This window comes from Colias eurytheme, chromosome 10 (genome assembly GCF_061535395.1).
Source record: "Colias eurytheme isolate Ceu_HAF_F1 chromosome 10, ilColEury1 Martin Lab GWU primary, whole genome shotgun sequence".
NCBI lineage: Eukaryota > Metazoa > Arthropoda > Insecta > Lepidoptera > Pieridae > Colias > Colias eurytheme.
The window spans coordinates 11,979,958-11,994,305 of record NC_142989.1 but is presented as its reverse complement, the minus strand read 5'-3'; the positions used below and the strand labels follow the sequence as shown (position 1 = coordinate 11,994,305).

Sequence of the window (14,348 nt, the reverse complement as noted above, 5' to 3'; positions counted from 1 at the left end):
AAGTACTAGATTCCGCGTAGGTACCGAAAGTCAATACGCGAGTTCAATGACCGTGTCGATGAAAACAGATTTAACATATTTTACGAAGGTTAATAGATTGTGTCGTATTTTGTGGTGCATTTCAAATTGCTTTATGGGGGGCATGATGAGTCTTCGGAATCCCTGAATCCCGGAATCTATATATATTTTTTTTTAATAAATTGTACTGATTTACACCATGTATTTTCAGTGTTTTATTTCAAGTGAACACCCATAAAATTTTGTCACGAGCCGCCTCTGCACATTAAAAAAATATTATGACGTTGAGCAATGTGTAAAATTACATCCGAATATATAAATACCGAGCGACAAATACTTCATTATCTTTTTATTATCTACACCAGTAACTTAAATCTTAAAAAACTACATCGATTGTCTATGGCACTTCTTTATTCTTTGGTTTGCGATCGACGTCTTTGGTATCGACTACGTAGTCAACTTTTAGCTAACAATCATCGGAATGTGTCACTAAAATGGGATTTAATTAATAAACATTTATATTGTCAAGAGTGAATAACTAGCTAAGATAATGACTATTTAACATTTTTGTTCGTAGCAATTGTTTTATAACATCCCAAGGCTATACTAGCAGTGAAAGTCGGGTTTTTAGTCCCTATAAGGCTTGCAAATAGCAAATCTGTGGTTCATGTGTTGGCTGTAGGACCCGGAGTGTGAGAACTTCTTGAGACACTTGCAGCATTGGAAGGGCTTCTCTCCGGTGTGGAGTCGCTTGTGTTCCGTCAGATGGTGCTTGTGCTTGAACGCCTTGGGGCACTCCAAGCATTTGTAGGGTCGTTGACCTGGTGGACAAAATCATTTCCTTATGTATTGTTTACATTTAGAGAAGGGCGTGTGGTGATTATTAACATTATATTTACAACAAAATGAACGAAATTATTGTCTCTAAAGAAAGTAATTCGGATGCTATAATCACAGTAGCGATTTTGTTAAAATTTATTTACTTATTATTTATCAATGAATCTTGATATTAAACATAAGACATAGTTATAATATTTACCTGAATGTTCATATTTATGCCTCGCCAGGGAGCTTTGTTTCACAAAAGTCTTGTCACATTGGTCGCATACAAATTGTCCCTCGCCTTCCTTAATATCGTTTCCTTTCAACTTGCTCTTCTTAAGTACAATTGCGTCGTCATCGAATTCGGGTTGGTGTTTAACTTCATCGCTCCAAACCGAGCGATCGTATAGAGGGCTAGATGCTTGCCTACTATCTGGCGTGTGCATATTCAGTAACCCATTGGCTAAGTCATTGTATTGCAGTAGCTTATCCATAGGTATTAAAGGATTAACTGCCATCTTCGTGAGAGTCCGTTTCTGAGTCTCACCGGGAGATGGCGATAGTCGAAAGTCGGTGAGGGAAGAAGAAGAGCAATTGGAATGTGGATAAGTGTTCACGTAGTTCTTGCGGTACGGTGTCGTACTTCGCGAAGATTTTTGACTTAAATTCACCGCTTCTTCGGAATCGGAATGTGTCACTGAAATGCTGCAAGGCGAAGGCGACGGACTAGATGTCACTGAGACGTTTGACTTTTTTGTAGACAAGTCGAGCGGTTGGTCCGACACGGTTATCACATTTGACATACGCCGTACTCGCGCACGGTTGTTTTGAAACCATACTTGAACAACCCTGTTATCGAGACCAATTTGCTGAGCGATTTTCTTAAACTCTTCCCTGTTTGGCCGGGGATTGTCAGCATAGTGTTTCTTCAACACAGCCTGTTGTTCTTCAGTCAAAGCAGTTCGCACTCTGATTTTTCTATCGTTATCATGTAGAGATTTATCGTCACGATCTTCTTTTCCAAAGTCTTCATCTTCGCTAGCACTAACACCGCTCTGTATGGACGTTCGCATTTCAGCTTCTAGCCTATTCAATGCTACTGTCTCTGCAACTTGTGCGGCTAAACTCTCATGTTTGCGGAACACTCTTTCACATAGAAATTGTTTGTGTTTCCATAAATCATTTTTGGTATTAAATGTCAAATTGCACTTCACACACCTGTGAGTATCTTCAGGTTCATTCTTTATGATCACATGAGGCGTTGGTGGTGATTCTATACTTGGACAGGTATTCCCGGAAACGGGTGATAATTTTTTCATATTAGTTCTGAAAAAATGTGTGTTAACAGGAGCACTCACTGATTCTAATATATAATTAAAACCTGCATGATTATTGTCGACATCAGGGCCGTTGTTATTTAATGGGACGGATTCGTAATCATGGGAAGGTGGTCTTAAATCATTATCTAAAGTTTGTTCTTTTTTAACGGATACAGATTCTTCATCCTCTATATCCATAACGAGTTCTGCACTACCTTCTGATCTTTTATCATCTTCTTCGGTTACTTCTTCGATTAAATCCTCAGGATCACCGTGGGATTGATTCATTTGTTTAAGATTAGGGCTCTCTATCTTCCTTTGTTGATATTGCTGAGAAGCTAGTTGTTGGAATAACTGACTTAAGGAAGCGGGGAAACTATATGGAGCCATGCCACTCTCTGGGCTCATGGGCATTCCAGGAGGCATATAGAAAGGATTAAGTCCCGGTTGTCCTAAAGGTGGGCGGTGATAATTCGCCTCTTGTGAGGACATGGACGCAAAGAATGCAGCGGCCTCATTGTATTTCGGTAATATCGGTAAAAATGAATTACCGTTCGGTGTAAGGTTATTATTTAGTTGAGAAGCGACCATCGCATTCGCTCGCTTTCTCGAAGGACTTCGGTCGGGGTTGAGGGCAGGATTGGTCGGTTTAATTCTGCCCATCTTAAGATTCATTACGAGACACTTCTTAGAAGTCATATGCGATGAATAAGACCCTGAGTGGGAGAACTTCTTTCCGCAGTTCGCACATTCGAAGGGTTTTTCTCCGCTGTGTATCCTTAAATGTTCTTTAAGGTGATGTTTAAATTTAAATGCTTTATCGCAGTCGTTGCACTTGTATTTCCGCAGGCTGGCGCTCTCGTCGTGACTTATCATATGCCTCTGCAGTCGGTACACATTCGCGAAGCTCTTGTGGCATATCTTGCAAGTCTGCAAACAAGAAAAAAATTGTTATATAACCTGATTATATTTAAAATATGTTTACAAAAAGAATTCATAAATGCAATACCTAACTCTTAAATAAATAGTTCAACTATTGACAATTAATTGTTACAGCTTTGTACAGTACCTAAAGTATTATATATATAAGCCAACACAACACAATAACCACGGCTTATGGGTTTCCAATTTAAATTTAGGCTCATATTAAAAAACTAGACAATACAGTTATTTAACTTAATGCAAAATTGTCTAACAACCTATCGCTTTACATTCTTAGTGAAACAATGTACACTGACATATTGGACGGTATCCACCTGAGTGCTCGGGGAGTGCAGCGTCTCATGCTTCTCGAGCTGCTCCCGCGTGGGGTAGGCGCCGCGGCACTGGCTGCAGCTGAACGGGCCGCCGGGGCCCAGCGGGGAGGAGCCCCGGTCGTCTTCCTCCTCCGGCTTGCCGTCCGAACCCCCACTCGCCAGTGGACGGACTGGAATAAATGTAGCTGCTGTAGAATTGAATTGTGTGTACCTAACTAGCTATTGGGAGGTAGATCAGTGTCAAATATTGTTGCACTGCCCATTTCGGTGATAAGGATTATTTGTAGAGATCTGTTCTCTCAAAAATTGGCTATAATTGCTTCATGGACGTCTGTGCTTACCATCACTTGTCTATTTTTTGTGAAACTTATCATGCATGTACATATTTCAATTAGTTCACTATTTAATTAGGTGAAAATGATATGTTGTCTTTGCTTATAACTTATAAGTTATAAGGTTTATAGAACTGCTTGAAATTATACCCATGTTTTCTGTCAACTCTGGTTTAAAATAGGTTATTCTTCAAAAAATTCAAGGTAGGTATACCATAGAGTTGTAAAATTTACACACGAGTTCTAATCCCTAAAGGTTAAAACTTAAAAACAACAGGTTACACAGAAAAAAACATGTTTATTTATACAGCAGTATTTTTCCTTATACATAAATGGTACAAAGTTGCATAGGTACGTTGGCGGTTATTCGGTATCGAGAGCATATAACATATTTTATATTAATTATTATTCAATATTCATACAGTATATAATATAATAACGATGTGCTAATTAGCGTGGCAAATGTATAGGTGTTTATGGCGTTAATTAACCGCACTAGGTAAATTGTTTATAATATACCTAATATAGAAATACATACTTAAGTCCTAATCTAAATATATATATAACTCGAAGGTGACTGACTGACATAGTGAATTAGTGATCTATCAACTCACAGCCCAAACCACTGAACGGATCGGGTTGAAATTTGGCATGCAGGCAGATGTTAGAACGTAGGCATCCGCTAAGAAAGGATTTAGATAAATTCCACGGGTAAAATAGGGGATTAAAGTTTGTATTGACTGATAACTGCTAGTTATATTTATAAAAAAGTTCATGTTGTTAAAGGTTCAATATTTTTCGTGTTTCTATCTCATACCTAAACTAAATATATACCAGTAGGTATAAGGAATACATTTATTACCATGACGAATACCTAATATACGAGGAAATTAGGTAACCAAGCTAGATTAATTTGAGACATAAATTAATTTATCTTGTCTTTTAATTGTTATAATATCTAATCCATACTAATATTATAAATGCGAAAGTAACTCTGTCTGTCTGTTACTCAATCACGCCTAAACTACTGATCCAATTTGCATGAAATTTGGTATAGAGATATTTTGATACCCGAGAAAGGACATAGGCCACTTTTTATTGCGAAATATATGTACAATAATATCAAGTAGTAGTTAATAATAATATCAAATCTTTTTTATTTCTTACTTTTCCGTTTTTGAAGTCGGTTGTTTTTAACGCAGTTATTTTTATTTATTACTTTTTAGTGTATTTTTTAACACGAATCAAACGAGCCCAAACTTGATAAAGTTGAGTCAATATATTACTGAGTTCCTATGGCCACCTTCCGATTCCATCATCAAATCAGCTTCATGTCATGATAATGTTTCATCGCTATCAAATTTACATACGTATACAAAATTTCAGCTCAATCGGTTACCGGGAAGTGAATCAAAGACTTGCTACATATCAACTTAGTCATCGAGTACAGACAAAAATGCTCATAAAATAAAAACTACTGGGCCTATCCGAAAAAAAAATCCAATTCGACGCCATCCCGCATCGAACAAAAAAAGAATCACGTAAATCGGTTCAGAAACCTCGGAGTAATCGGTGTACATACATAAAAAAAAAATATACCGGCCGAATTGATAACCGCATAAAATCGCATGGAGAGCTTAATTTTCATTAAAGGCTCTAATCGAACGGAAAGCTAAATTTTCACAAAAAAGCTCTAATCGCACGGAGAGCTTAATTTTCACAAAAAACTCTCATCGCACCGAGAGCTTTATTTTCACAAAAAGCTCTAATCGCACGGAGAGCTTAATTTTCACAAAAAGCTCTAATCGCATGGAGAGCTTAATTTTCACAAAAAGCTCATATCGCACGGAAAGCTTAATTTGCACAAAAAGCTCTAATCGCACGGAGAGCTAAATTTTCACAAAAAGCTCTAATCCCATGGAGAGCTTAATTTTCACAAAAAGCTCTATTCGCACGGAAAGCTTAATTTTCACAAAAAAGCTCTAATCGCACGGAGAGCTAAATTTTCACAAAAAGCTCTTATCGCACGGAAAGCTTAATTTTCACAAAAAGCTCTAATCGCAAGGAGAGCTTAATTTTCACAAAAAGCTCTAATCGCATGGAGAGCTTTATTTTCACAAAAAACTCATCGCACGGAGAGCTTAATTTTCACAAAAAGCTCTCATCCCACGTAGAGCTTAATTTTCACAAAAACTAATCGCACGGAAAGCTTAATTCTCACAAAAAACTAATCGCACGGAAAGCTTAATTTTCAAAAAAAGCTCTAATCGCAAGGAGAGCTTAATTTTCACAAAAAGCTCTAATCGCATGGAGAGCTTAATTTTCACAAAAAGCTCTATTCACACGGAAAGCTAAATTTTCACAAAAAAGCTCTAATCGCACGGAGAACTTAATTTTCACAAAAAGCTCTAATCGCACGGAGAGTTTAATTTTCACAAAAAGCTCTAATCGCACGGAGAGCTTAATTTTCACAAAAAGCTCTAATCGCATGGAGAGATTAATTTTCACAAAAAGCTCTAATCGCACGGAGGCTTAATTTAAAAAAAAGCTATAATCGCACGGAGAGCTTAATTTTCATTAAAAGCTCTAATTGAACGGAAAGCTTAATTTTCACAAAAAGCTCTAATCGCACGGAGAGCTTAATTTTCACAAAAATCTCTAATCGCACGGAGAGCTTAATTTTCACAAGAAGCTCTAATCACACGGAGAGCTTAATTTTCATAAAAAGCTCTAATCGCACGGAAAGCTTAATATTCACTAATAAAAATAACTACGTTAAAAACAACCGACTTCAAAAACGGAAAAGTAAGAAATAAAAAAGATTTGACATTATTATTTACTACATATTATTTATATGTGCTATATTTTATTAAAAAGGTTTGATGTCGGTGCACGGGCTTAATACTAAGTGCTTAATGTTCGGCACCAACTTCAAACCTATTTAATAAATAGCACATCCATACTAATATTATAAATGCGAAAGTTACTCTGTCTGTCTGTTACTCAATCACGCCTTAACTACTGAACCAATTTGCATGAAATTTGGTATAGAGATATTTTGATACCCGAGCAAGGACATAGGCCACTTTTTATTGCGAAATATGTACCACGGGCGAAGCCGGGGCGGACCGCTAGTACATATTATAATGTTAAATTTTCTCTACCTACATGGCTATTGGCTAATGGCTATATATCTATTTAATTCCTAAAATATTGGTTTTAAGATAGGTAGATATTATCGTGGTTACTACGCGTAATGCTGAATTTAGTATGAACTCCTGTAGTAGTAATGTAGAGAAAAATTAATGTAAAACCTGTGTTTCTTCAAGGTGATAAATGTAAAAATAAAAAGAGTAAAAAATGCGTAAAATATTTTCAATTTACAGTTTTTAGTTTTTACTAAAAAAGTAAAATACCTACTACCTACGTAGATAACACACGCAATGTGCAGCGTCCCTTACAGCAGGTTTTGTAGCAACACCAAACGGTATTGAATTTTAGAAATTACGGCCTCGTAAACCGTGCACCGGCCATTCTGCCGGTAACTAAGCCCTTGTTATCCAATACCGTCCAATTTACTGCTATAATAATTATCCCGGCGTGTTTGTCTGCTCGTTATTACCTCAAAACGATTGTATTATCGACGCTCGGTTCAAGCGTTGTATGTTGCTGTGAGTGTGAGTGTGTTGTTTTGGAGTTTTATTGGACTGTATATTTTTATAAATAATAACTGAAATTTTTACGGAAAATCAAGATTTCATAGCAAAATAGACGATTAGAATACTGAATTATATTAAAATTTATTTAACAACATCCATTCGGCAATAAAATGAACAGAATATTTTTTTTCAATATTATACCAAAATATTTTTTGTTTTAAACTAAACATTTTTCAATTAGTTAATCCAAAAAAATATTTCAATACACATTATTAAAAGGTACCGTTAATGAGGTACATTAATAAAATTATTTAGTTCCACTACTCGCCAACAGATGGCGCTAGCTGTGCGGCGCGAGTTAAACACCGAGACGCGGAGATATTGCGCTGTTTGTTAAAACGAACACTGGAGTCATTCATTCTTGTGTAATTAAATCGTTACACGATACATTGTTGGTACGTGTGTTATACAAAATATTGATTATGGTTGTAAATGAATTTTGAAATTCATATTATAGTAGGTGTAATAAAGTGTGATATTAATTCGTAGGTACAATGTGGGATAAGTTTCTTAAAGTACGTATACCGTTAAAAATGCCAAATAATAAATACAAAGTGATTGTACAGATGGTTCTTGAACGAAACGCATTATTCATACAACGCCTCCACAGTCAGAGCAACATACTTGTTATCAGCTACCTATCTGTAGGTGGAAACGAGCACGAGCCTCTAATCTGCTGTATAACCGTTGATAACACACACAAGCGACACACGCTTCCTATTGAACTACAAAAACAATGCACAGCATACAATACCGGTGTAGATAACGAGTTGTAACCGAAGTCGGAATACCGCGCGTTGATTGGTCGCACCTGTGCGCTACGGGAGGGCACACGAAACTCCTGCGCCGTCTCAATTGTGACTACACGTTGAAAGAATTATTCCTAAATTGATTCGTTCAATTGAAATGCGGCCGAGTCGTTGTCTATCACTTTCGTTTAACTTATTTTCCTTGTTTCGCATACCTTGTGCGGTCAAGTGTATTTTTATACGTGATTCACATGTTTATGTAGGTAATAAAACTATTAAACTAAATGTATATTATTGCATTGCGCAGCGAAGTTATATTCGAGGAAATCGTCAAGGTGGTCTGGCTTCTAATTTGTTGTTCTGTCAATATCTATCTCACATTCGATTTATCTTTGGATATAATTTATCCAAACGAAAATTAGCTTTAGCTATTATTATGTTTGTTCCTGAAGTCAAATTTTAGTTGGAAAATAATAAAAAAAATCACATATAATTCTGTCAAATTTGGAGATTGCTAAATTTAAGTAATTAATTGCTAAAAATTATTTTCATGTTTTCATGAAACTACGATTTTACGACTATTTTATTTCGCATCAATCATCATCATCAATCAGTAGGAACTTTATTGAAGTGAAACTTCTTTATCAGGGTTGGACAAAAATTTAGTGTAATATTTTTGCGTTACGCCATACGCGTGACATTTTTGCGTTACGCCGTACGCGTGACATTTTTGCGTTACGCCATACTCGTGACATTTTTAAGGTCATAAAGAAGTTTCACTTCTTACGTGTGTACTTTAGTACACGCATAAATTTTTTTTTATTATTATCGTACATACATGTATAACAAAATCAATATTATATTATATCAATTTATAATGACAGAATATGTTTGGATATAAAAAGAAAAAGCTTTAAAACGTTTCAAAACTCTACATCACTAATTAGGTATTGTATGTTGAATTTAAAGAAGATTCAAGTTTTTCAATCATAGAAAAGGCAAGTGTTAGCAACCCTTTATAGACGCAAAGGTTTCAGTCGCATAACTTATGCACTAACTAACATACATTTTATACGAAATTAAAAAAATCTTATTATCTCATACAATGAATAGATGTAATGATATTTACATAGATACAAATATATTTAAAATGTCCTCCTACCTATTTCATGATAAAAGTTAAATGTTAACAATAATTAAAACAAGGAGTACAAAAGTCAATACACCACTACTATACTATAAACGTAAATAGATACATATTTTCATAATAGAAATTGATTTTAAAATTTAGACAAAATAAATACACACTACAACGCACAAGTTACAAAACAAATTAAAATATGAAATCCGTGAATCACGAACTGAAGGGAGGCAATATGAAAGTGAGTCACACGATTGAGATCGGCAGTTATCCCAAAGATTGTTTACACGCGATAATCACTCGTTAATGAGCCTGTTCATTTGTGTCTCTTCAAACAAGTGATTAGACATAGGAATCTGTTATTTGCACTAGATACAGGAATGTCAATAATACTAATATATTCAGGTAAATGACGTGTTTATCTATGTTAAAACTTGAGTCTGGTAATGCGACTTTGATATGTGTTTGGGTCAATGGTATTTATATGTGTAATTATCTATCTGCGACACACAATGTAATTGAATAAAGTATGCCGAAATCAACACCAATTGAACATCGTTAGTGTTTAGTTTATCACGTACAAAATAATGTTTGTCTCAAACCTAATCTACATAAATAATGAGATGCCTCTATCTATGTCTTGCGAGCTTTTAAAGCTCACAAGAGCTTAATTTATACATTTACAACATCACATTTAATTTACACAAAAACATTTACACTGAAAAATATGAAAAAAAAACAAAAATTATAATCTTTTTCACTATTCACGTCACGACTCTATGTTTTCTTTTTATTCACAATTTTTTAATTCGTCTTTGAATTATTACAGTCATATTTATCTCCTTATTTTATAAAAGGAAAACATAACAAATATGTAACATCCTCATTAATTTAACGAAATGTGCACTCTGTTACTCAGTAATACGAGCAGATAAAAAATAGAGATTAGTTTTTCAGACAAACATAATTTTTAGGAAGCTACGAACGAAATTTTCATAAATCCTTAATATTACATTAGATCAAACAATTGTAATCGTATCGACACTATTCACAAAAAGAACAATAGCAAAGATATTTTCAGAACACAACCATTAAATTATGTTCAGACGACGATCACTAATTTATTCTCATAGAAGTTTGGTAAAACATATCAAACGTCCCTATTTCATCCACTCAGACAGGCGGCGGAAGAATACAGTGAAAGTAAAAGAAAAAAGCAAATGAATTAAAACAACATAATCATTTACGATTTAAGACGTTGAAAGAGAGCGGGGTTCCCCTCGGCAAACGAAACTTTCTTTTAAGTCTGTGTATACCTGTTCCCGATTCTCAAGTGGATAAATTATATCCCAAGGGAGCGAGGGAACACGGTTATTTCTAATGAACACGTTTCAAGTTTTATTTTTAATGCCACTGAGGTGATATCATTTTCACCTGTTTCGCTCTCATTGTTTTAGACGAAACTTTATGTGTATTTTGGGATTTTATGGTTCAGTCAGTTTCAGTTAAATAATTGTGATGGACTCTAGCGCTCTCGCAAAAATTAAAGTCGAACATTTTATGAAAAAATGCAGAGATTTTTTTAAATTGATATTATTTACTATTTGCCAAGGTAATAATAAAAGAAATAGAAATCAAGTAAAATAATAAAATTGGGATGAAAATGAACAAAATTTGAACGTTAACAAAAAATAATAATAAAAAAGTTGCAAACAAAAATAAAAGGAAAAGAAGCTTACTTAAGGCAGCAAGCCGCCTGGCCGATGTAGTGGAAGTCGGGACCTGCTTACTCCTCATGTCCGCAAGCCAACCGGCCGCAAAGCATTCGTACCAACCGCCAACTCCCATATACGGGCTATGCACTTTCATCTAGCACGTTTCACCACACTCGCGGGCTAATTACTCACAGCGGCAGCCCCAAACGTTGGCCAGGCTCCACAGGCGATACGAGTAGCTGTCACCATAGCAGCCGAACATCTCATCGGTTCTCGCGACCATGGCCCCGCGCGCTACACGTGTGGCCGGCGTCGCGGCGCGCGGCGGAATGAGCCGGCCCGCCTCCGGCCCGCCCTGCCCGCCGCCCCGCGACCCCCACCCCCACTTAATTAGTGCCCGTGATGACCGCTCCACCGTCACCTCCTCTCGACACGTACTATCGCGGTTTTTACACTTTTTAGCCACGGTTAAGGAAAATACAATGATACCTAATGAGGTTTTGCTGTGTTTGTCTCACCTATTAGGTATTTAAAGGAAATTTATATCAATTCACAGTGTTCGATGTATTTATAAATAAATTTGGATTAAGCTTACTTTTTCGATTTTTCATCGCGTTGAATTAAATTGCCGTTCAAATATTCGCGAACGTAAGAATCTCCCACACACTGACAAAAGCTGTTTTATCAAGGTGTTACTTTACGACGCTCCACCTTATTCTACCTGTCTTTTTCTAACGCGTTGACTGCGATTACAAGTGTTTTTATAACTATTATACTTACATGCATTATTTATTTCTAATAAAATGTTGTTGCGTTTTCTGACATTAGTAGACTCTACATCGAGTTTAGAATTTTTAATGTTTATATTTTCCACGATTAACAAAAACATATGTGTATTGCGTAGCTATGTAAATTTCTGAATAATATTTACATGTATTCCGATAAGAGCTTTTTATAGCCGTGTGTTGCAATTGCGTCGCAGTAGGGAGGTGGCGCGTAGATGATTAGTTCCGCTTTCTGCCACTGGATGGCGCTAGCTGTACTGAGAGCTTTCTTATCGGAATGCTTTACGTATAATTCAGTTTATTTGATGAAAATATGGTTTGTTATTTGTTTATGTTTTAACAAAAAATACTATGAGTACTATTATTTTGTGTGAGTATTGTCATATAAATTTAGATTTGTAGATTGAGAGATAGATAAAAATGATAATCTAATAGGTAAGTAGTTATTGTATTTTAAATTATTGATATCGTACCTATTTATTTACGGACTTCCTCTTTTAGAATTGTTAATCATTTACATTGTTTATTGAAATATCTACTTCAATGAAAACATATGAATAGCATAGTACATAATTATAAATAGATTGTTAAAAATTTTGGAAATTCTTTCTTTTACTACATAATTATCTACCTATAGGTATGTACCTAAGTTTATCATCGTACATCGAAATGAATGAGTTGTACCTACCTCTCTCTCTTATAGGTAATAATATGTCTTCAAAGCACCTGTAACACCATAAATATAACAGACGCAGACAGCGGTAACCTAACATCTGGCTCGAAATTCATACCTTTTTGGGACGTCCGCGTCGGTTGAAGTAAAGACAATACTGCAAATATTGTAAAGATGGTTAGTTTGCACGTGTAAGGCACGTGTTGAGAAGTTATTGTTTAGCCGTTTAAGAGATCCTGTATCAAAAACATTGTTTTAAATACTTGTAAATCTTGCAATTTGTTTTTGGACATTGGTTTTGATGAAATCATAAAATGTTAAGGTAATTTTGGGACAATAGTGTTATAAGTAAATTGTATTACTGCATATATTGTAATTTTTAGTTTAAAAGTGTTATTTTTAATTATTTATGTCGATATTGAAAGCGATATTATGAAGCGATGCATATTCAAATAGGAAGCATAAACTGTAGTTGGTATAATTATTTTAAAATTTTACACAATATACCGATTGGTAATGCCTAGGTCTACTGTAACAGCGCCAGCATGTGTGTAAATACTATGTCCTTTAAAACGGACGAATTCAATTAAAGGGTTAAGGTGACCTATTTTTGTAATTAATGAGCATTGATATACATATTTGGAAATGAGCTTCTTTAGTTACCTGTTCATTTAAAATGAATGTACATAGTTTTAATAAGTTTCTGGTACTTACTTCTTCATAATAAGAAAAAAAAGTTATTTCCAACCGAGTGAGCGCTATATCACGGGAGGTAGGTACTAAATCACTTCTTTTTAATGTCCTGAGGCTTTTTCACTAACGTAACACATGTTACCTTATTTAACAAAAGTATTTAAATTGTATAGATTTCACAGGGACAAGTAAAACAATGAGATCATAAATTACCTTCAGCTAGGTATAGGTACACTGCAGCGCTTCAAGTGCTTCAAAGCTGAAGTGTAAGCGCTTGCAGCGGATTTAATTACAATATTGTGTTATGAAGTTGCGTTTGCATACATTGCCTGTTAAGGTTGTGATACTTGTGTGTCTTAATGTTATGCATGTACATAGTACCTACGTAATGTATTACAAAACTTTTTACGTGTTTTTCAGGGCAAAATATTTAAGGTATGGACTCCACCACTCTCCACCCCTCTATCCACTGGAAGATTGAAACAATTCCTACAATTCCTACAAATATGTAATAATAATATGTATACCTCACCTACTTTTGTGTAAGTATATCTAAATATATTATTAGTGAAGAGAATATAGCCGAAGCCGCTGGTTTCAGTTGGTTCAATATGTTGAATAATTAATAATTAGATATAATCATTTCAAGCTTTAATTAGTTTGGAGCTTTTTCAAATATGTACTAGGTAAAATCTATACTAATATTATAAAGCTGTAGAGTTTGTTTGTTTGAACGCGCTAATATCAGGAACTACTCGTTGGATTTGAAAAATTCTTTTGGTGTTAAATAGCCCATTCATCGAGGAAGGCTATAATATCATCACGCTAAGACCAACAGGAGCGGAGCCACGCAGGTGAAACCGCGGAGCGCAGCTAGTATTAAATAAACTCCAAAAGTAGTATTCAACGACCTAATTATTCCATGCCCAATAATTTAAATGTAACATTCATTCAGATCTGGAATAAATCAGAATTTAACTTGGCATGATCATTGGCGGGTTAAAACAACATTTGAGGGTAGATTGTAAAAACAAGGGATGCCACACGCAGAGCATGTGTTATTTCGTATATTTTAATAATAATACCTCTTTAGAGGTTTAATGTAGAGCTTTTAAGGTGACGTCAG

At 35.2% G+C, this 14,348-nt stretch overlaps 1 protein-coding gene across 3 annotated transcripts; it reads right to left on the bottom strand.

Moving 5' to 3' along the window:
• Positions 1–283: 283 nt before the first annotated feature.
• Positions 284–11,387, bottom strand: zfh1 (Zn finger homeodomain 1). Of its 3 annotated transcripts, none has more exons than XM_090106177.1 (4): positions 11,264–11,387; positions 3,398–3,585; positions 1,058–3,089; positions 284–839 (listed from the first exon to the last, which is right to left on the bottom strand). In XM_090106177.1, exons 1-4 carry the CDS (start codon positions 11,352–11,354, stop codon positions 646–648), a joined length of 2,505 nt encoding a protein of 834 aa, XP_089962303.1. In that variant the 5' UTR covers positions 11,355–11,387; the 3' UTR covers positions 284–645. The 3 variants fall into 3 exon arrangements, with proteins under 3 accessions (XP_089962303.1, XP_089962302.1, XP_089962301.1); XM_090106176.1 differs by having other exon boundaries at positions 11,096–11,384; XM_090106175.1 differs by lacking the exon at positions 11,264–11,387 and adding an exon at positions 11,096–11,240 and having other exon boundaries at positions 3,416–3,585.
• Between the last annotated feature and the right edge of the window lie 2,961 nt (positions 11,388–14,348).

What these genes read in the sequence shown, in the direction of transcription:
- zfh1 (XM_090106176.1), bottom strand. Translation starts at nt 11,225, where the DNA reads ATGAAAGTGCATAGCCCGTATATGGGAGTTGGCGGTTGGTACGAATGC. An exon ending in CAGGCGGCTTGCTGCCTTAA is followed by an intron (nt 3,586 to 11,095) that starts GTAAGCTTCTTT and finishes CATTTATTCCAG; the next exon opens with TCCGTCCACTGGCGAGTGGG. An exon ending in GCATAAATATGAACATTCAG is followed by an intron (nt 840 to 1,057) that starts GTAAATATTATA and finishes TTTGTCCACCAG; the next exon opens with GTCAACGACCCTACAAATGC.